Raw genomic sequence first — 21,219 nt, 5'->3', positions numbered from 1 at the left:
CTCCCTTGCATCGGGGAGTAACGTGATTAAGTTTTGACTAATGGGACGCCATTAAAAGTGGTATCTGTGCAATTTCAGGTAATATGTAAGGAAATATGTGTGACCTTCACTTCTTGGGTTTCTCTGTCCTGCTAGTTGAACAAGGACAAGACGATGGGAGCTGGAGCAACTATGTGGGACCAGAAGATGGAAGCCACTTATTAAGGACAGCGGAACAACAAGGTGGCAGGGCCGGGGAGCCCAATGATGGCATGTCACCATCTGCATTGGACTGCTTCTCTCTGGTTTAAGCCACTGTATTTTTGAGTTTCTGTTACATTTAAAGCAGCATCCTAACTAACATTATTGTTTAAACAAAGCCCTACTGTTGTTTCTTTATAGTAACAGCTTTATTGAGATACAATTCACATACCATATAATTTACCCATTTAAATACATAATTCAATGATTTTTAGTATATTCACAGATATGTGTGTACAACCATCACCACAGTCAATTTTAGAACATTTTCATCACCAAAAAGAGAAGCCCTGTATACTTTTTTATTTTATTTTATTTTTTTGGCGGTACGCGGGCCTCTCACTGTTCTGGCCTCTCCCATTGCAGAGCACAGGCACACAGGCTCCGGACGCGCAGGCTCAGCGGCCATGGCTTATGGGCCCAGCCACTCCGCGGCATGTGGGATTTTTCCCGGACTGGGGCACGAACCCGTGTCCCCTGCATCAGGAGGCGGACTCTCAACCACTGCACCACCAGGGAAGCCCCAGCCCTGTATACTTTAGTTATCATCCCCATCCTGTCAGCTCCCCCTCGCCCAGCCCTAAACCATTAATCTACTTTCTGTCTTTATGGATTTGTCCGTTCTGCACATTTCATATAAACTGAATCATACAGATGGCCAACAGGCACATGAAAAGATGCTCAAAACTACTAATTATTAGAGAAATGCAAATCAAAACTACAATGAGGTATCATTTCATACCAGTAAGAATGGCCATCATTAAAAAGTCTACAAATAATAAATGCTGGAGCAGGTGTGGAGAAAAGGGAACCCTCCCCTACACTGTTGGTGGGAATTTAAATTAGTGCAGCCACTATGGAGAACACTTTGGAGGTTCCTTAAAAAACTAAAACTAGAACTACCATATGATCCTGCAATCCCACTCCTGGGCATATATCCGGAGAAAACTCTAATTGGAAAAGACACATGCTACACCAATGTGCACAGTGGCACTATTTACAACAGCCAAGACATGGAAGCAACCTAAGTATCCATCAACTTTATCCATGGATAAAGAAGACGTGACATATATACACAATGGACTATTACTCAGCCATAAAAAAGAATGAAATAATGCCATTTGCAGCAACATGGATGGACCTAGAGATTATCATACTAGGTGAAGTAAGTCAGACAAAGACAAATACCATATGATATCTCTTATATGTGGAATCTAAAAAAATAATATAAATGAACTTATCTACAAAGTAGAAATAGACTCACAGACATAGAAAACAAACTTACAGTAACCAAAGGGGATGGTGGATGGGCAAGGGGAGAGATAAATTAGGAGTCTGGGATTAACATATACACACTACTGTATATAAAATAGATAAACAACAAGGACTTACTGTATAGCACAGGGAACTATATTCAGTATCTTGTAGTAACTATAATGGAAAAGAATCTGAAAAAGTATATATATAAATATATATATATATATACATATAAGTATATAAAACTGAATCAAAATTAACTATACTTTAATAAAAAATGGTTAAAAAATTGAATCATACAATATGTGGTCTTTTGTGACTGGCTTCTTTCACTCAGCATGTTTTCAGGGCTCATCCATGCTGTAGGATGTATGTATCAGTACTTCATTACTTTTTATGGCTGAAAAATATTCCATTATATAGATATACCATATTTTATTTACCCATTCATCAATCAGTTGATGGACATTTGGGTTGTTTCCATCTTTTAAACTCTGGTTCTTTACTTTTTCTAGAAAGGGGATTATTGTTCCAAATAAATTTTACTTCCCCTATCAGCTAAGCCTCTTTAAATGTTCAAAATGAGATTACTGGCTCCTCTGATCATCTATGAGCATCTACGGAACTGAACTGATCAGTGTCTTAGATCATGAGGAAGCTGCTGACTTGTTAACTTTTCTCTCCCTGAAAAATTTCCAATATTCTTCAAATATCACTTCATTCAAGTACCAAGCAGTGCCTCGGAGATGCACATGACAACTGGTTAAAAACGGCTTTAGATGAGAACGCTGTCTTTTGACAGACTTGTTAGGCTGCCCTGTGACTACTTTCTCAGAGCTTGTTCCCCACCCCCACCCCCCACCCCCACCCGCCCCCCCGCCCCAGGCTGTAGTTTTTTTAAGCAAATCCTCTCCCTTCCTACAAACTCTCCTCCTATCCTCCCCAAGACACACACATAACCTTTTTTTTAGCTTTTTGCATCTCCTAGTGACCACCTGGCTCTGGCCCCTTGGCCTGCCTCCGAATGACAGACCCAGAGAAACTGTGTATCTGCTTAGTACTCACCCTCTGGTCTTCTCTCTGTCCAGCCCCAGGCTCTCTGAATTTAACAATCTCCTATGTGAAGTCTTCCTCAGCTCTGCAAACACTCCCTCCGGCCTCTGCTTTCCCTCAGCCTCCTTCCTACTAGAGTATCATTTAATATCATGATCTAATGCTCCTTTTCTCTCGTTAGACTGCCCTTCAGTCTTCATCCTTGTACCCCCAGTACCTCTCTCAGGGCTGCTGGAGCATCGGAATAGGAATCCACAATGTTATGGTGCCACGATCACAGTGTGGTGATGTGAAACCAAGATCTTCAGGTAATTTTACTGTGGTATTGACTGCCTTCTGTTTATAATAATTCTCTGATGGTGGCATCTTTCTCATATGCCCCTAAGTATGCAAGTATTTGTCCTAAGGCATCGTTCCAGGAAGCTTTTTTTTTTTTTTTAATTGAAGTATGGCTGATTTACTTCAACTATACTTACAGTGGTTTCAGGTGTACAGCAAAGTGATTCGGTTATATATATATTTTTTCAGATTATTTTCCATTATAGGTTATTACAAGATACTGAATATAGTTCCTTGTGCTATATAGTAAATCCTTGTTGCTTATCTATTTTATATGTAGTAGTTTGTATCTGTTAATCCCATACTCCTAATTTATCCCTTTCCCACCCTCCTTTTCCCCTTTGGTAGCCGTAAGTTTGTTTTCTATGTCTGTGAGTCTGTTTCTGTTTTGTATATAGATTCATTTGTATTATTTTTTAGATTCTACATATAAGGGATATCATATGATATTTGTCTTTCTCTGTCTGACTTAACTTCACTTAGCATGATATTCTCTAGGTTCATCCATGTTGCTGCAAATAGCATTATTTCATTCTTTTTTATGGCTGAGTAATATTCCATTGTATGTGTATATCCCATCTCCTTAAGCCAACTGTCTGTTGATAGGCACTTGGGTTGTTTTCATGTCTTGGCTATTGTAAATAGTGTTGCTATGAACACTGGGGTGCATGTATCTTTTCAAATCAGAGTTTTCATCTTTTCTGGATATATGCCCAGGAGTGGGATTTCTGGATCATATGGCAGCTCTATTTTCAGTTTTTTAAGGAACCTCCATACTGTTTTCCACAGTGGCTACACTAATTTACATTCCCACCAACAGCGTAGAAGGGTTCCCTTTTCTTCCCCAGGAAGCTGTTTTGATTACTTTAGGTCCACCCCACCCCCAAAGACATGTTCTAAGACAGGTGGGACACATCTGGGCCTCCACGCAAAGCCAGCTGGACCATGTTTGGGGGGGATATTTAAGCCTTAGCGATATATTTTCATACATAGTTGACTAGGATGCAATCCTAGTGACTTGCAATCCTTGGAACTGACTTGCGCATTCCCTCATTAGATGAAGAGTCTAGCGAGAAAAACAGGAAAAAACAAGGAGTTTGGGCATAAATGCACGCATGTCCTGGAGGAAGGAGGTTGTGTTACCCTCATGGACTCAAATCAAATGTGCCCAGAACAAGAGAAAAGAAATGCCAAACATGGTGCTCAGAAAATTCTCCCCAAGTTATACCTAAAGTGAAAAACCAACATGAATGATATTTTTGTAGAAGCTACACACATATGCCACAGAGATTCTGCCTGCGGGACAGTTCACTTTTACTGACACCTTCCAGGGAAATCAGAGGACAGAAATCTAGACCCCAAAACAGGGGAAATTAGCCTCACCTCCTCACACGTCTGCATGTGGTGGGCAATCACCTTGGAGGCGAGTCTCAGAGCTTCACTTTGTATTTCAGACCTAGGAAAGTCAGCCAGAAATCACACAAAACATATAATCGCCCTGAAACTAATATAATATTGTAAGTCAATTATACTTCAATAAATAAATATGAAAATGCATAAATAAATAAATAAAATCGAACATTTTATATACATATGGTTTTTACAGGTAGTCTGTAATCCATGTGGCTGTGAATACTACTAGAGATCTCTACCTTGTGGCTATACAAATGCCTCCGGAAGCAACTACCTTTTGGTAACTAATGGGGAACTCTGACATCACTCTATTGCTTGGGCTTAGAACACAGGCTGGGCTATGCTCAAGTTCATTACATAACTGACTGATGGGACCATGTGTTGTACCAAGTTTGCACAGGGAGCACTGGAGGCAAACCTTTCATTGGAAGCAATATCCATTGTCCAGATCAAGAACTCCTTTGGGGTTAGATGGACACAGCGCTCTGTCTGAGGAAGCCACTCACTGGGGTCCATGCAATGGAGAATTTTCAGTATCTGTGTGAGCCAGATCCATGGAAAACAAACAAACAAACAAACACACACACACCCCTCAGAAAAGTCTCCAGAATCTAAATAATAATCATTTGTACCAACAAGGGACTCTTATCTTTCAAAAAGCGCCCACTGACTTCTTTTTTCCCCCTTAATAGCTTTGCAAGACCAAGATAGTCTAGAGCAGTGGCATACTGGGATCAGAGGGCAGATGCCATATTCCTAGGTCAGTGCCCTTTCCTTTTGATCATGCTTTCCAGGTGACCATCTGCCCCCAAAGAGCCATGTCAGCAAAGACTGCTTAACTCTCTCAATCTCTATCTTTGGTTAATCTCTGTCATCAATACCATTATCATCAAACACTTTTCTCAGTGCTCTTTTATGCATGAAGCCATGCCAAGCACCGTGCGAGACAGTCCTTGCCCTTTGGATGCTGAATCTCCTTCCAATCCTGGAGATGCCAAAACCGATCCTGCCTCCTGACCTTATCACTCCAGTGGGCTCACCAAAGACTGTGGGGAATGGAAAGGGATGGTCAGTACACCAGAGACTTCACCTTGCAGAGGCATTCTGGGTGACTTTCCTTCATAGCCAAAATCAAGAATGTCCCTCCCATATTCCATAGCAAGGGCGGCAGTCCCTTCTCTCCTAGTCCCGAGGCTGCTGCTGAGAACCTTTCCAACAGGGCTTCCAGCGTCAGCAGGCGCACTTCAGGGAAGGAAGACTCCAACAGCCGAGAGAAGGAGATGGGAACGTCCCTTGCCTGCTCTCCAGCCTGGGCCGCTACTGCCCACACTGCAGCGATGGCCAGTTTGGAGAGGCTCTGGAGGTACTGGGGCAGGCCTGGCACCGTGAAGGTATAGGGGAATCCAGTTATCAACTCCGATTCCAAGATGATCCTTCTGACTTCCTCCCAGAAGCCAAGATGCTCCAGAACTAAAAAACAAAAAAGCAAAGGAAAAGAGGCAATCACTTTATTCAAACTTCCACAAAAGGACATAGGTGAACACACAAGACTCTGCATACCCTGGGTGGGACAACCAGACGTCATTCCTGAGTAGATTTCACACTAACCATGTAATAAGTGAGTAGGCCACTAAGCTTCAGACTTCTGGCCCAGAATCACTTTCTATTTAGGTAATTCATGATTTTCCCCCTAGAGTGACAGAAGGCATTCCTATCAGAAGATGTGCTCCTGGCGTCCCTCCCTGATAGTCAATAAATATAAACTCAGTGACCTCCTGAATCCTCAAGCCTCATAGCTGAGCAGGATAAAAGAACATCTAGTCCACGCTTCCCTCAGGGGCTCAGATCCCCTCAACAGCACCTTTTCTCAGAGGCTCTTGGTAGAACCCTACAGTGATTTGGAGCTCACAAGACAGACTGTTCCACTGTTAATAGATCTATTTGCCACAAAGTTCCTTTTGGAGTTTCCACTCAGTGGCCCAATTCTGCATTTTGAGCCCTTTAGGCATTTGAATACAGTTATTATATCCCCTCTGTCTTCTCTAGGTGAAACACTCCTTCTTCCTTCAACTAGTCCCCAGATGATGGGGTCCACCCTCTCTCACTGTTCTAAGCCACCTTCCTTTGGATGTGCCTCACCCCTCTTCAGGCATGGCGCCACACAAGGGCACACGCCTCTCCCTCGTGGTCTGAGCAGCAGGACTGTCGCTTGCCCTGTTCTCACATGAGGTTCCTGGAGTTGTATCACACTGTTGACTCATGTGGAGCATAAAGTCAACTGAACCGCAGGCCTTTTTTTTTTTTCACATGGTCCACTGACAGTGGTGAGTCATCCATCTTCCACCTTGTACTCAGGACTTAGATCAAGACTTGTTTTCTTTGTTTGTTTGAAACCGAAGCAGATCCCTGTTAAATTTTATGGTCTGCCTTTTAGATTGCCGAGATCTTTTTGTATTCTCAGTTCTGATCACAAATATTTATTGCCTGCTTACTATGTGATGGGTGCTAAGTGAAATAAGAATAATGCCTTTAGGGAGTTTATATTCTAATTTGAGAAAAAGAAATGAATGACTAGGTGATTCTAATATAGTGGTGGAAGTGATCACCTGAGTCTTAAAGAGGCAGAGAGAGGTGAATGCGTTGGAACCACCAAGCAAAGGTTCAAAGCAAAGGTTCAAAGGTTCAAAGGCATAAAACAGAATGGACCACGTGAGGAACTATAGGCAGTCTGACCTCAGCACAGAATTCGAGGTGGGGAACAGCGGGAGAGGAGGCTAGAGCAGCAGCATGTCCAGGACATGGGGAACCTCCTCGGCCACGTGAAGGAGCTTGGACATTTTTCTGCAGGCAAGGGGATGCCATCGAGGGGTTATTTTAAGCAACAAGGTCAGGTGAACATGTCCACTGAAGTGTTCTTATTGCTGAGAGGCCAATATTAGAGGCAGGGAGCCCAGCTGAATGACTACTGCAGTAGTGGAAGAGAGAAATGATGAGGGTGTAAAGTAAGGAACAGACAGGAAGAAGGTGCGTTTGAGAAGCATCGAAGGAATAAAACTGGCAGCACTGGGGGACTGGCTGGGGAAGGAGTCTTGGGTACCTCCCAGAACCCAGATTCTTCATACAGCACATTCATCATCCAATAGAAGCTGGGTAAACCTCAATTTGACAGGCAGGCTGTAAGTTATCACTAAAGATGTGGACTGGACCAGCGTGGAGGACAGAGGGCTTTGGTGAGTATTATAGTTGGCTCCCTGCCTGCCCCACCCCCCACCCCACTCCAAGCTCTCATCAATTCATTAACCAGCTCTCTTAGGGTCTAGGTATTCCCCAGTTATGAATCCTCCTAACTCTACCATTCTGCTCACATGTTATCTACAAGAACATCAGGAGAGACTCCATCAAATGCCTTGCTGAAATTTAGATATCTCATAACTCAGTGAACACTACTGACTCCTAGAAAACGATCACAAACAGAATAAAAATGTAAAAGATTAAAGTAACAGTTGGAAAAAACTCACTTGGAATTGAAATAGTACATAGGCTTGCAATAATCCAGGAATTATTGCAATAATAAATAATAAAAATATAGACTATTCCTGTTACACATCAAACTGTTTCAAAAAGAAGTTTCTCCAGGGGCTTCCCTGGTGGCGCAGTGGTTGAGAACTCGCCTGCCAATGCAGGGGACATGGGTTCGAGCCCTGGTCCGGGAAGATCCCACATGCTGCGGGAGCAACTAAGCCTGCAAGTCACAAGTACTGAAGCCTGTGCGCCTAGAGCCCGTGCTCCACAACAAAGAGAAGCCACCGCAATGAGAAGCCCGTGCACCGCGACAAAGACCCAATGCAGCCAAAAATAAATAAATAATTAATTAATTAAAAAAAAGAAAAAAAGAAGTTTCTGCAAAGAGGCAGAAGAGGGGCTTGGGCTCCTATATGATGGTGCCCCTAGAGGCCACCCCCCCCCACCTGCTAGCTGTGCTTGCAGACACACCGCTGCTCTTAACCCAGACTCTGCTGAGGTCTAAGTTCCAGCAGGAGGGCAGCCTTCTTTGCAAAGCAGCAGGGAAAACCCCAGGTGTCAGGATCCTCAACTGTTGTGTCATCATCTCTATTTTCAATGCCTAAAAACCTAATCCCAGTATAATTTAGAAATGAGAAGACCACGCTCCAGTGATCTCCAGGTGTCACTTTCCTAGCCTTCCCACCCACTGCTACCTGAGGACAACGCTGTATCAAAAAGGGTTTTCACTTGTTAGGCTAGGAGTCAGAAACATGGCTCAGAGACATGCTCTTTAAAACATAAGTAAAAACAGGAAGAACTGTCTTGGTCATTCTGGATAATTTTCAGATGAACCTGCTATAGGTATTCCAGGCGGAGTGTATAGTCCGCTGGACTCAAGAGCTAGGCACCCAGACACACTTGCTTCCTTTAAGACCTTGAGGAAGGATGACATGATCAAGAAGCCCAGGACTGAAGGCACAACCCCAAAGATAGGGGACATGGGGCACCTGCTCAGGAAGGGCTTCTTTGGGACTTCTTGGCCTCCACTGCCTGTGGACTTCAGTATAATCCCATAAGCATGCATTAGGCATATAGTAGGTACTTCGGAGATACAGAGATTCAGAGCTGAGAAAGAAAAATTACCTGCTGTCAAAGAGATTTAAAACTGATGGGAGGATAAAGACAACCACTAAAATTGCAAAATGCTTAGTACCCTAAAATCATTAGGGAGAAGAGCTGACAACTATTGAGTATTAACGCGCCAGGCACTATAGAATATTATATATCCATTATTTAATGCTATGAATAATAATTACTTTTAGAATTGACACTCGTTGAGTATTAGTCTAAGCACTTCAACAAGTACTAAATCATTTAATGAAGTAGGCGCTGTTATGATTCCCTGGTATTTTACAGATGAGGAAAGAGGTTAAGTTACTTGCCCAAGGTCACACAGGGAATTGTAGGTAAAGGGAATACGAAAGCCATAAGAATGACCAAAATGAAAGCAATGTGCACTTATTTTCTATCGTAAGTAAAAAAAAAGGGGGGGGGGGCTTTCAGAAGGGAACAAAATTTAAGATGGGCAGGGACTTCCCTGGCGGCACAGTGGTTAAGAATCCGCCTGCCAATGCAGGAGACACGGGTTCGAGCCCTGGTCCGGGAAGATCCCACATGCCGCGGAGCAACTAAGCCCGTGTGCCACAACTACTGAGCCTGTGCTCTAGAGCCTGTGAGCCACAACTACTGAGCCCATGTGCCTAGAGCCCATGCTCCGCAACAAGAGAAGCCATCGCAACGAGAAGCCTTCGCACCTCAACGAAGAGTAGTTCCCGCTCGCCGCAACTAGAGAAAGCCCGCGCACACAGCAACTAAGACGCGCGCAGCCATAAATAAATGAATGAATGAATAACTTATTTATTTATTTATTCATTCATTTATTTATTCAAGATGGGCACTGAGGCTGCCCAGAGGTGCCTGCCTGGGAGAGGAAAGGTCAGGGCAGGTGCTCAGGGGAGTTGGGAGAGAGTAGACAGGAGACACCTGCGAACAGGTTCGCTGAATTAATGTGTCAATAGAGGAGCAGCAGGGGAGGTTAGGTCGGAGCCACAAGCTAGGAAACTATCAGATGACATTCATGTAGGCACTTTCTCCAAACTGCTGCTTAGAAAAAATGTTCTTGGTTCTGCAGCAAGACCCAATGAGGTGTCCTAAAGCAGCGTTTCTCAAACTTGAGTGAGCATCAGAACCACCTGGAGGGCTTGTTAAATCACAGGCTGCTGCCTGGGCCTCACCCCCAAAGTTTCTGATTCAGGAGGGCGGGGGTGGGGGCTGAGAATCTGCATTTCTAACAAGCTCCCAGGTGATGCTGCTGCTGGGCCACGTACTTCAAAACCACTGCCCTCAGGGGATGGTTTTTTTCTTTTAATTAATTAAAAAATTTTTTTTAATTAATTAATTTTTGGCTGCGTTGTGTCTTCGTTGCTGTGCGCAGGCTTTCTCTAGTTGCGGCGAGTGGTGGCTACTCTTCGTTGCGGTGCATGGGCTTCTTCTCATTGCGGTGGCTTCTCTTGTTGTGGAGCACAGGCTCTAGGCGGCTGGGCTTCAGTAGTTGTGGCTCACGGGCTCTAGAGCGCAGGCTCAGTAGTTGTGGTGCATGGGCTTAGCTGCTCCGCGGCATGTGGGATATTCCCGGACCAGGGCTCGAACCCATGTCCCCTACATTGGAGGTGGATTCTTAACCACTACGACACCAGGGAAGTCCCAGGTGATGGTTTTAATAAAACCAACCATGCCTCAATCCCACCCTTGTAGATTCTGATTCGGTTGGTTTGGAGTTGGTCACAGACATCTGGAGTCTTTTTTTTTTTTAAATATTTATTTACTTATTTGGGTGTGTCCGGTCTTAGCTGCAGGCATGAGGGATCTCTCCTTGCAGCACGCAGGCTTCTCTCTAGTTTTGGTGCATGGGCTCTAGAGCGCACATGGACTTAGTTGCCCTGCAGCATATGGGATCTTAGTTCTCCGACCAGGGATTGAACCCGTGTCCCCTGCATTGGAAGGCGGATTCTCAACCACTGCGCCACCAGGGAAGTCCTGACATCTGGAGTCTTAAGAACAGGTAATTCTGCTCTGTGCCCCAGCTGAGAACCACACTCCTCGGCTACGACTTTCATAGGGGCTCATAGGGTTTTCGGGATGGGCAGTAGGGGCTGCAGTTCCAAAGAGCACAGCTGATTCCAGCCCAGTACTTCACCACAGTGAAGAACTAGAAAGTTCACTGCCCCCCATTTTCTCTTACCAATAAAAACATCAAAGGAGGGGAAACCCCCAAGAATTCAAAAGAATGAATAAACTCTATAAAGGCCCCTTGCAGGCAGGCCTTTGATACTGGCTCATTGTAACAGGTTCTGTTCTAGGGCTAGGGTGTAGCAGTGAATTAGAAAGACCAGGCTCTGCTCTCATGGAGTTCCCATTTAGATGTGGACCACAGAACACCCTCTGCCCCTCTGCCAGAGTGAGGGGCTCTCTGGGCAGAACAGGAGGTTGGGATTAGAAACATGAGCAGCAGCAGTGACTAAAAAGGATGTATTGCTTTCCTCTCTAGTACAGCAGTTTCTCAACCCGGGAGGTACATTAAATTTATCTGGAGAGTTTTGGAAAAACACTTATGTCAGGGGACACTTGACTGCATCTCTGGGGCGAGCCTGGTTTCAAGGTGACCCAGGTGATTCTATTGTTCAGCTGAGGTCACAGCTACTGTTTTATGGGCTCTGCACCCCACAGCACGTAGAGCTCACCAAATGGATCTCACAACCAGGATTTCTTCCTAGTGAAGCACAGTTTTGTGTCCTGCCCTACCAAACGCATTTCAAAGTTGAGATCAACACCAAGTACTTGTTTCCATTTTTGTGAGGGCCTGCTGTCCACAAGATACAAAACAAACAAACAAACAAACCAAAAAAAGATACAAAAAAACTCAAGTTAGTTCTTTGATGGCGCTTAGTTCTTCTTCAGTCTGAGGTCTGGCAACCCTCTTCTCTAGAAGATAACTTTTCTACTTGCAATTTCAATTTTGCCAGCTTTGGGTTGCCTCCTTTCTATCTTTCCTGGAAAGTCAAGTGTTCCAATTAAAGAATCAAGTCCCTCCCCTTTAATCGCCCCATCTTATTTTTCATTATTTAGATGATTTTTATAAACTCTTGTTAATTGCAGTTTTTTCCCAGCCCTCCTTGTTTGGAATATCTTTGGATTTTCCCAACAGTGTAGTCATTTTAGTCACCCAAGTATGTGTGACTGATTCTAAACATCCAATTTGATTTCACTTTTGGAATTAACTTCTTTTTTTCTTCTTTAGAGCAAGCATATTTCTAGCCTTCAAAGGAATGGCTTATTGGCTGGATTCACTTGGAAAGACAATACCTCCTGCTGTGCTATGTCCCGGTTCAATGGAGAAATAATTCTCAAGTTTGGAATTCAAGAATCAATCAAATATCAAAAACAATGTGACAGGCTGGTATAAGTTGCCAACATTTTATTTTGTAAAGAAAGGATGTTAAAAACCTACCATCTATTATTTCATGAAAGAAAGGCTATCTGAACACCAAAAAAGTCATAGATTCCTAGTGTCATCATAAAGGACAATTCTTTAAAAAAATGTGGTTTAAAGAAAAATTTGCTATAGTTGTCATTTTGCTATAGTTTTATTGTGAAAATATCACCAGGGAGTAGCATTAGGGAACTGCAGCTTTGGAGAAGTTGATCAAGTTTCCTGAGGTTGATGTGTTTGGAGAACATGCCCAGCCTGAACAGAGGTGTCCTAGAGAGGAATGAAGGGACTTTGCCGAGTCCCTCAGGACAGCGAGTAGAGTGTCTGTGAGAAGGAGCAAAGTGGTCCATTCACACAATTCCCTCTGGGAATCTCAGATGTGTTATTTTAGCAGTTTTAGTTCTTTGGCGAGTTGCAGATTTCAGTGTTATGTCTGCAACCTGAACAGTGATTGCTAAATTAACTGGATTTCAAAGCTGCCATTCTCTAACCAACCAAGGTAGGGCGCTAACATCAACCCAGGCTGCTGAAAGAGGATTTAAAAAGCAGCACTACCTAGAGCATGGTCAGCTCCTAGTTCCCAAATCCTGTTCTATTATTTAGTGAAGTAAGTCTCCTCCCCAAAGGAGGAACACAGCCCCAAAGGGCAGGCCCATGGGGCATTTATCTTTGATTTTCTGAGCTACAGGTTTGTTAAAAAAAAAAAAAAAAATCAACGTAATTTTAAAAGATTCGTGTTAATCTAAATAGCTTTGACGAGAGCATTCTGGAAAACAATGTGGATGATATCATTACCACATAATTATGGATACAGTGGAGTTTCACCATAAGAGCATTTAATTTACGTGAATTTAACTCTAAGTACTCGGCAAACAGAGAGAAAGAGATTGAAAAATAACAATTAAGGGCTTCCCTGGTGGCGCAGTGGTTGAGAGTACGCCTGCCGATGCAGGGGACACGGGTTCGTGCCCCGGTCCGGGAAGATCCCACATGCCGCGGAGCGGCTGGGCCCGTGAGCCACGGCCGCTGAGCCTGCGCGTCCGGAGCCTGTGCTCCGCAACGGGAGAGGCCACAACAGTGAGAGGCCCGTGTATTGCAAAAAAAAAAAAAAGAAAAAAGAAAAAAGAAAAATAACAATTAAAAGCGAGAGGGCAGTTTCACCTGACATTCCAATCACTGAGCATATCCCCAGGATGGTGGCTGTGCTGTTACCTTAGACGACTGGCTCTCAAACTTCGGCGTACTCACCTCCAGAGTTCCTGATTCAGTAGGTCTGGGACGGGGCCCCCCAAATCACACTTCTAACAAATCCTGGGCGATGCTGCTGCTGATGCAGGGACCACACTTTAAGAACCACTACTTCAGACCATCTGAGATCATCCGTGCTTCTCATACTGTAAACATCTCGCCATGCCGAACGTGTATAATTCTAGTGTTTAATGGTATTTGTTTTTGTACACCATGGCCCCTAATCATATGTCAACCCCTTCATCTAGTGCTCAACCAAAGAGCTCCTGAATATTACAGAGTTCCTGGCCTTCGCTGTTAATGTCACGAACCAAGATAGCCTGATTGCTTTGTGCTGAGCTGGCCAAAATAAAAGGGGCCAGAGGGAGTAAGTGTACAGGCCCAAATTGACAGAGTTTCCTTGGCCCCAGCAGAGATGGTTATGGGAGAAGCTAAAACCCCAGTAATCACAGCAAACGTGTTCTACTTGTAAGCAGCAATCAGAATCCATAAAGGGGGAAGGATCCTCCTCAGGACTGAAAGGACCAACAAAACAGAAAAAAAAATAGTTTCACTGCTATGGAGTAAGTCACTTACTGTGGATACCATGTAAATGGCAATGATATTGATTGTGCCACTACGGTGGTCACTTGCCACTGACTGAGCCTCAGAAGAATGTTCTGTTTTCTGCCTGACCTTGCACATGCTGTTCCCTCTGGCTTGAATGAATAAATGAACAAACGAATTTCTCTTTCATATATTGTAATGGTTCTGAATTCTCTGATACCATTTGGTCAAGAAAATTTTGTAGAAATTTCCCCTATCCTTCCCCCCCTCAGAATCTCTACCCTCCTTAAAGAAGTAGAGAGTGAGTAAATACGAAGCAGATTTTACTTTTAAGGCATAATGAAAGGGCCAACTTTTTCTGTTTCAAAGATCTGTAGCTCTGGTTAGAGAGATCTGTAATCAGATCCAACAAAAGTTCTTATCTGGAACAGTTGATAAACTGGTTCTAAAAATAATCACAGACGATAATTTGTACACTCCGTGAATGTTAATGTCCTGTTATGCTATTTCTCAGTTAAAAAAAACCTGTATTTGTAGAGAAAAGGAAACCATAGGAACTACAACAACATCAACAACAAATCAACTGATTTAATAAATCTTGGCTTCTCCTTATCGAAGGGAAATTCCATTCTTCTATTTAATCCTCTGCCCCTCCCAGTAAACTGTAATCCAGACCCGAGGGGCCCTTCCAGTTACAAACATGTAGAATGACCTAGTGGAAGGGTTTGGAGACTAACTTTGTCTACAGAAGTGCCCTGAACTGGTACTAGTTGTTTATTTCTTGCCTACTTTTGTTTCTAGGTCTCTGGACTCCTAGGTCTCTAGGTCTCATGCCCGGCTTTCATAGGTATGGTGCCTGACACACACCCCTTTGAAAACATTCCCCCTTTCCCTTGTCCCAGCCTATTCTCAAAGTATTTTTTTAAGCACAGAATTCCTTATCTGCTGTTGAGGAAGAAGGAAGAGTTTCTGAGAATACTATTTGAAGGACTCTCTAGTCAACCCGTAAAATAGGCACAGTCCCAGTGGCTTGGACAACACAGAGTCAGAAGAGCTCTGAAAGGATCTGGGTAGGCTAAAAACGAGCTCATCAGGCACTGGGTGGGACCAGCAGTTTTTACTTCTCGCCTCCACCCATCATCCCATCCCTGCTTCTGCCCAACACTGGGAGGAAGTCAGGAAATACTTGTGGATAAACACATGACAACCCAAAGACACAAACATAAAATTACTTCTAAGTAATACACTGCTTTGGATTCTTTGTCAGCGAATTGCTCCTAAGGACAAGACTGGGAAATCAGAAACTTCCTTATCATCACACCTTAGACATCCCTGTTCAATTTAACCTTTTCCCCACAAAGGACCTCAGGCTTCTCTTCCACCCTTAGGCAATGAGGTACAGTGTGAAATCAACTTTGAGAGTCTTGGTAGCTGGCTGGGAAGACTCCTTTAAATAACTGGGGCTTACCTCTGCTGTCTCACCTGTAATGAGAGACTAGGACCACTGATTTCAATCCCTTGCCAGCACTACAGTTTACAGTTCTGGGAGAAACAGACTCTAAGACTGAAGAGGTTCCTGGCACCACTGGACTACATCAATGTCTCTGGGAATGATGCTACAAGGTATAGTTTACAGCTGGCAAACCCAAGAGAGTCTGGCTGGACTGCAAATGCTACTTAATGTGAAGTCTGGCCCCAGCCAGGGAGGAATTAAGTAAATTCTGCCAGATGGGCAATGGAGGTGAGTCTGGGAGTAAGCATACCTGGCCATGGGACCAGCAGAAGCTCTGTCTCCTCCTCTGGATGAGATGACCATTCATTTCTTTGTTCTTGCTATCAATATTACTTCCTAATAGCTGCTTTTCTTACAGTGTTGGATTTTTCCTTTTGTGTTACTTTTCATGGAGTTTTTACAATTTTTTTCATGTGACCTTCAGCTCAATCCTCTGAAGGTATTATCCCCACTTTGCAATTGAGGAACTAAGAGGTTTCAAAACAAAGTGATGAAAGTGATTTCTGCTTTAACCCATGAAAGTTTAACTGCTACAGAAATTGCCCTTTGCCATAAACAACTAGAAAACTAGACAAATGTATGAAACTATCGTTTTTAAACACCAGACATGAGTAGTATGTTTCCCTGAGAGAAGGAAACAAACAAGGTAGGCCTTATAGTTGCCCTGGACTACTACCTAGAGGCAACTTCCATGCTCCAGCACAGAGAGGGGGAACCCAGAGCCCAGAGATCTTGCTGAGCCAGAACAACTGGATATTCATATGAAAAAAAACAAAAAAAGAGAACTTTGACCTTATCTCATGACATACACGAAAATTAGCTTAAAGTGGACCATGGATCTAAACGTAAAACCTTAAATAGCAAACTTTAGAAGAAAACCTGGGACCTCTCTGGTGGTCCAGTGGTTAAGATGCCACGCTTCCAATGCAGGGGGTTGCGGGTTTAATCCCTGGTCGGGGAACTAAGATCCCACATGCCGCGCGGCACGGCCAAAAAAAAGGAAAAAAAAAAACAAAGCAAACTTTAGAAGAAAACCTGAGAGAACATCATTGTGACCTTAGGATAGGCAAAGACTTCTTTACTAGGGCACAAAAAGCGTAAGACACAGAGAAAAAATGGATAAATCAGACTTCATCAAAATTAAAAACAGTTGCTCTTCAAAAGACATTGTTAAGGTTTTCCTTGGTGGCGCAGTGGTTGTGAGTCCGCCTGCTGATGCAGGGGACACGGGTTCGTGCCCCAGTCCGGGAAGATCCCACATGCCGCTGAGCGGCTGGGCTCGTGAGCCATGGCCGCTGAGCCTTCACGTCCGGAGCCTGTGCTCCGCAACGGGAGAGGCCACAACAGTGAGAGGCCCGAGTACCGCAAAAAAAAAAAAAAAAAAAAAAGACATTGTTAAGAAAAAAGACAAGCAACAGGTAGGTAGAAAATCTTTAACAAATGTTTGTATAAAATACTTATATCCAGAACACAGAACTTTCACTACTCAGTAATAAGAAAAACACAATTTAAAAAAGAAATGTGCGAGAGATTTGAATAGACACTTTACCAAGAAAGATATATGTATGGCAAATACGGTACACGAAAAGGTGCTCAGCATAACTGGTCATTAGGGAAATGCAAATTAAAATCACAGTGAGACACCACTACACATGTACCAGAATGGCTAAAATTAACAAGAGGGGCAATACCACATGTAGGTGAGGATGCAGAATAACTGGGCCTCTCATACATTGTTGCTGGGGATGCAAGTGGTAAGGCCCTTTGGAAAGCAGTTTGGCAGTTTCTTCTTACCTAAAGAATCCTTATCATGTGACCTAGTAATTCCTTTCCTAGGTTTTACTTATGAAGGATAAAAACATATGGCCACACAAATACTTCTATGCTCAGAGCTGCATTATTCACAATTTCCAAAAAGTGGAATAATGCTACCAGAGCTGCATTATCCACAATTTCCAAAAAATGTATTTCAACTGGTGAATTAATATAAACAACACATGCATATAATGGAATACTACTCAGCAAGAAAAAGTCATGACACATCACATAAATAAAGGACAAAAATTATACGATCATCTCATTAGATGCAGAAAAAGAATTTGACAAAATCCAACACTCTTTTATGATAAAAACACTCAACAAGCAAGAAACAGAAGGGACTTCTTCAACCTGATAAAGGGCATCTATGAAAAACCCACAGCTAACACCATATTTAATGGTGAAAGTCTAAAAGCTCTCCTCCTAAGATCAGGAACAAGGCACTTCCATTCAACATTGTACTGGAAGTTCTAGCCAGGGTGATTAGGCAAGAAAAATAAACAAAAGGCATCCAGACTGGAGAGGAAGAAGTAAAACCTATCTCTATTGCACAGGACATGATTTCATATACAGAAAGTTCTAAGTCCACAAAAACAGACAAACAAAAGTAAGTTCAATAAGGTCATGGGATAAAAGATCAATATACAAATATCAACTACAGTTCTGTGTAGTAGCAATGGACAATCCAAAATTGAAATTAAGAAAATAATTTCATTTACAACAGCATCAAAAATAATAAAACAGGAATAAATTATTTAACAAAAGATGTTCATGAGGTGTACACTGAAAATTACAAAACATCACTGAAAAAATTGAAGACCTAAATAAATGGAAGGACACCCTGTGTTCTGATCTGAATATCTGAAGATATAATATTATTATAGTGACAATACTCCTCAAATTGAACTACAGATTTAACATAATACCTATCAAAATCCTAATTGACTTTTCTTTTTCCAGAAGTTGACAAGCTGACCCTAAAATCTGAATGAAAATGTAAGGACTCAGCCAAAATGATCTTGAAAACAAAGAACAAAGTTGGAGGACTCACACATCCTGATTTCAAGTTATCATAAAGCAACGATAATCAAGACAGTGTGGTCCTGGTATAAAGACAGACATACAGATCAATGAAATAGAACTGAGAGTCCAGAAAAATCCATGTATTTGTGGTCACTTGATTTTCTGACTGACCAAGGTGCCAAGACAATTCAATGGGGAAAGGTGAAGTCTTTTAAACAAAGAGTGCTGGGACAAATGGATAGTCACATGCAAAAGGATGAGGCTGGACCTGTACCTCACACCAAATACAAAAATTAACTCAAAATGGCTCAGAAACCGAAGAGTTAAGACATAAAACTATTAAATTCTTAAGAAGAAAATGTATACAAGTTTTTGTGACCTCGGATTAGGCAACAGTTTCTTAGATATGACATTAAAAGTATAAGGAACAAAAGAAAAAGCAGGTTGGACTTCATCAAAACTAAAAATTTTTGTACATTAAAGGACATTATCACAAAAGTCAAAAGTCAGTGCACAGAATGGGAGAAAATATTTGCAAATCATATATCTGATAAGGAATTAATATCCAGAATATATAAAGAATTCTTACAACTCAAGAATGAAAAGACAAACAACACAGAGGATCAGAACAGACATTTCTCTAAAGAAGGTGTACAAAATGGCTCATTAGCATTAGAAAAGATGCCCAACATCATTAGCTATTAGGGAAATGCAAATCAAAAGCACAATGAAATACTACTTTATACCCACTAGGATGGCTATAATCAATAGATGGACAATAACAAGTATTGTCAAGGATGTGGAGAAATTGGAAACCTCATACATTGCCAGTGGGAATGTAAAATGGTGCAGTCTCTTTGGGAAAAGTTTGGCAATTCCTCAAAAACTTAAACTTAGAGTTGGCACATGGCCCAGCAGTTCTACTCCTAGGTAAATACCCAGGAGAACTGAAAGCATATATCCCCACAAAAACCTGTCCATGGATCTTCATAGCATTATTATTCATAACAGCCAAAAAGTGTAAACAATCCAAACGTCCATCAACTGATGAAACAAAACATGGTATATCTAACAATGGAATATCATTCAGTCATAAAAAAAGAAAAGACTCATGCTACAAAATGGATGAACCTTGAAAACTTTGAGAGAATCCAGACACAAAAGGCTATATGTTGTATGATTCCATTTACATGAAATGTTTAGAATAAGCTTTCAGAAACTTCTTGCTTAACTAATTTAACTGACATGGGCAGCTAGTTTCAGATTATCTGTGAGGACTGGGGTTAGAGTGGGGCAAGACAGGAACACATAGAAGACTGAAATCACAGATGTTCTGAGACCCCAGCTGCCCACTGGAACAGTATTTGACTCCTGGGGTGGAAATGTGAGTACGAAGGTTTCATGACATGGTTCTGTTACAGATCCAGACACTTGGCCCAACTCTCAACACTATTAACTCTGGTCACAGAAATGGGCAGTGGACCAGGAGCCAGGAAAGCTTGACTTTTTCACTAACCAGCTGTGTGACCTTGGGCAAGTCACTTAATTGTTACAGTTTCCACTCTACTTACTGATGAAATGATCTCTAAACTCTAAAATTCTAAGAATTGTGGGCCACTGTACTCAGCACCGGGCTTGGAATTAACAAGGGGTCAATACCACATGAACCTAGCAATCTAATAACACATCCTGTGTTATTCTTCCTGAATGGCAGCTAGGAATCATCTGCTCATTTTAGGAGCTCACTGTTCCCTGGGAAAGAGACTTTTGGCAAAAGCAACAGTTCAAATGACAGTCCCAGTGTTTTGGAGAAAGGCAACTAACTTATTGATGACGAAGCCTATTTTTTTTTTTGAAATTTCATAGCTGCAGACCCATAAATACAAAGTCCCTAGAAGACTCTAAAAATATGTTCTCAATTCCCTTTTATCTCCCACCCAGAGCTGAGAGAATAGCATCAACTGTGTCATATTAAACACATCTGCATCCAACACCGATAAAAGTGCATGACCGCGGGAACAGATAAGAATTGTTTTCAATTTGTTCAGATGGGATTGGTTAAATTTAACCTAATTAGGCCAAATAATCAAAGCAGGTGTTTGTAAGTTGCCAATGTTTTTATTCTCTGTAATTGTTTGGCTATATTTCCCAGGAACTTAGGTAAAGGAAGTTATAATATGTCAAAAAAAATCATTGACCTTATATTTATTCTTGTCACACATATATTATTCATGTTCAAGGCAGTACAAATACAAGGCATCACTGAATGCTTCTCACAGATTTTTACCACTTAACCACCATCAACATCTAAGCTGGCCTTTGGGAGGGCTTATGTTACCGAACTTCCATGATATAAACACAAGCAGTAAAAAATGAGAGCCTGTCTTCTAATCTTGTACTGATCTACAAGGCACACTGACTTGGCATTTAGACTATTTAGGGATCCTGACTTCATGCTCACAAGCTGGTCACTTTTAAGGCATTTAGAAGAAAAATAATAACAATAATAAAAGTTACATTCTAGTTAAAACAAAATGTTTATTGCACTTGGCAGAATGATGAGATCCGAACTATAAATGCCAACTAACAAAGAAACCACAAAATGCGGTTACCAGCAGCCTGGTATTAGGAAGTCTTTCATGCAGTGGCTGTAGGTCCACTTTCAAAGGGAAAAAGGGCAGGTAGCTGCCCGGGAGCGTTAAGCTTTCTCTTTCTA

General features: G+C 42.3%; 1 protein-coding gene across 10 annotated transcripts in view; it reads right to left on the bottom strand.

Annotated features, from left to right (window-relative positions):
* Window positions 1-21,219, bottom strand: part of THADA (THADA armadillo repeat containing) — a 313,009-nt gene that overhangs the window by 52,387 nt on the left and 239,403 nt on the right. For all 10 annotated transcript variants that reach the window (XR_003794967.1, XR_003794966.1, XR_003794968.1 and 7 more), the window contains 3 exons: window positions 5,393-5,772; window positions 4,721-4,839; window positions 4,273-4,345 (listed from right to left, as the gene is read on the bottom strand). Coding sequence is in view for 7 of the 10 variants with exons in the window: in XM_029232473.1 (XP_029088306.1) it covers window positions 4,273-4,345; window positions 4,721-4,839; window positions 5,393-5,772 (572 nt within the window). In the remaining 3 variants the exon portion in view is untranslated. The remainder of the gene's footprint in view (window positions 1-4,272; window positions 4,346-4,720; window positions 4,840-5,392; window positions 5,773-21,219) is intronic.

This window comes from Monodon monoceros, unplaced genomic scaffold (assembly GCF_005190385.1).
Source record: "Monodon monoceros isolate NGI ecotype Baffin Bay Population unplaced genomic scaffold, NGI_Narwhal_1 Super_Scaffold_19, whole genome shotgun sequence".
NCBI lineage: Eukaryota > Metazoa > Chordata > Mammalia > Artiodactyla > Monodontidae > Monodon > Monodon monoceros.
Note: the sequence above shows the minus strand (reverse complement) of the source record. Positions and strands in the feature narration are given on the sequence as shown.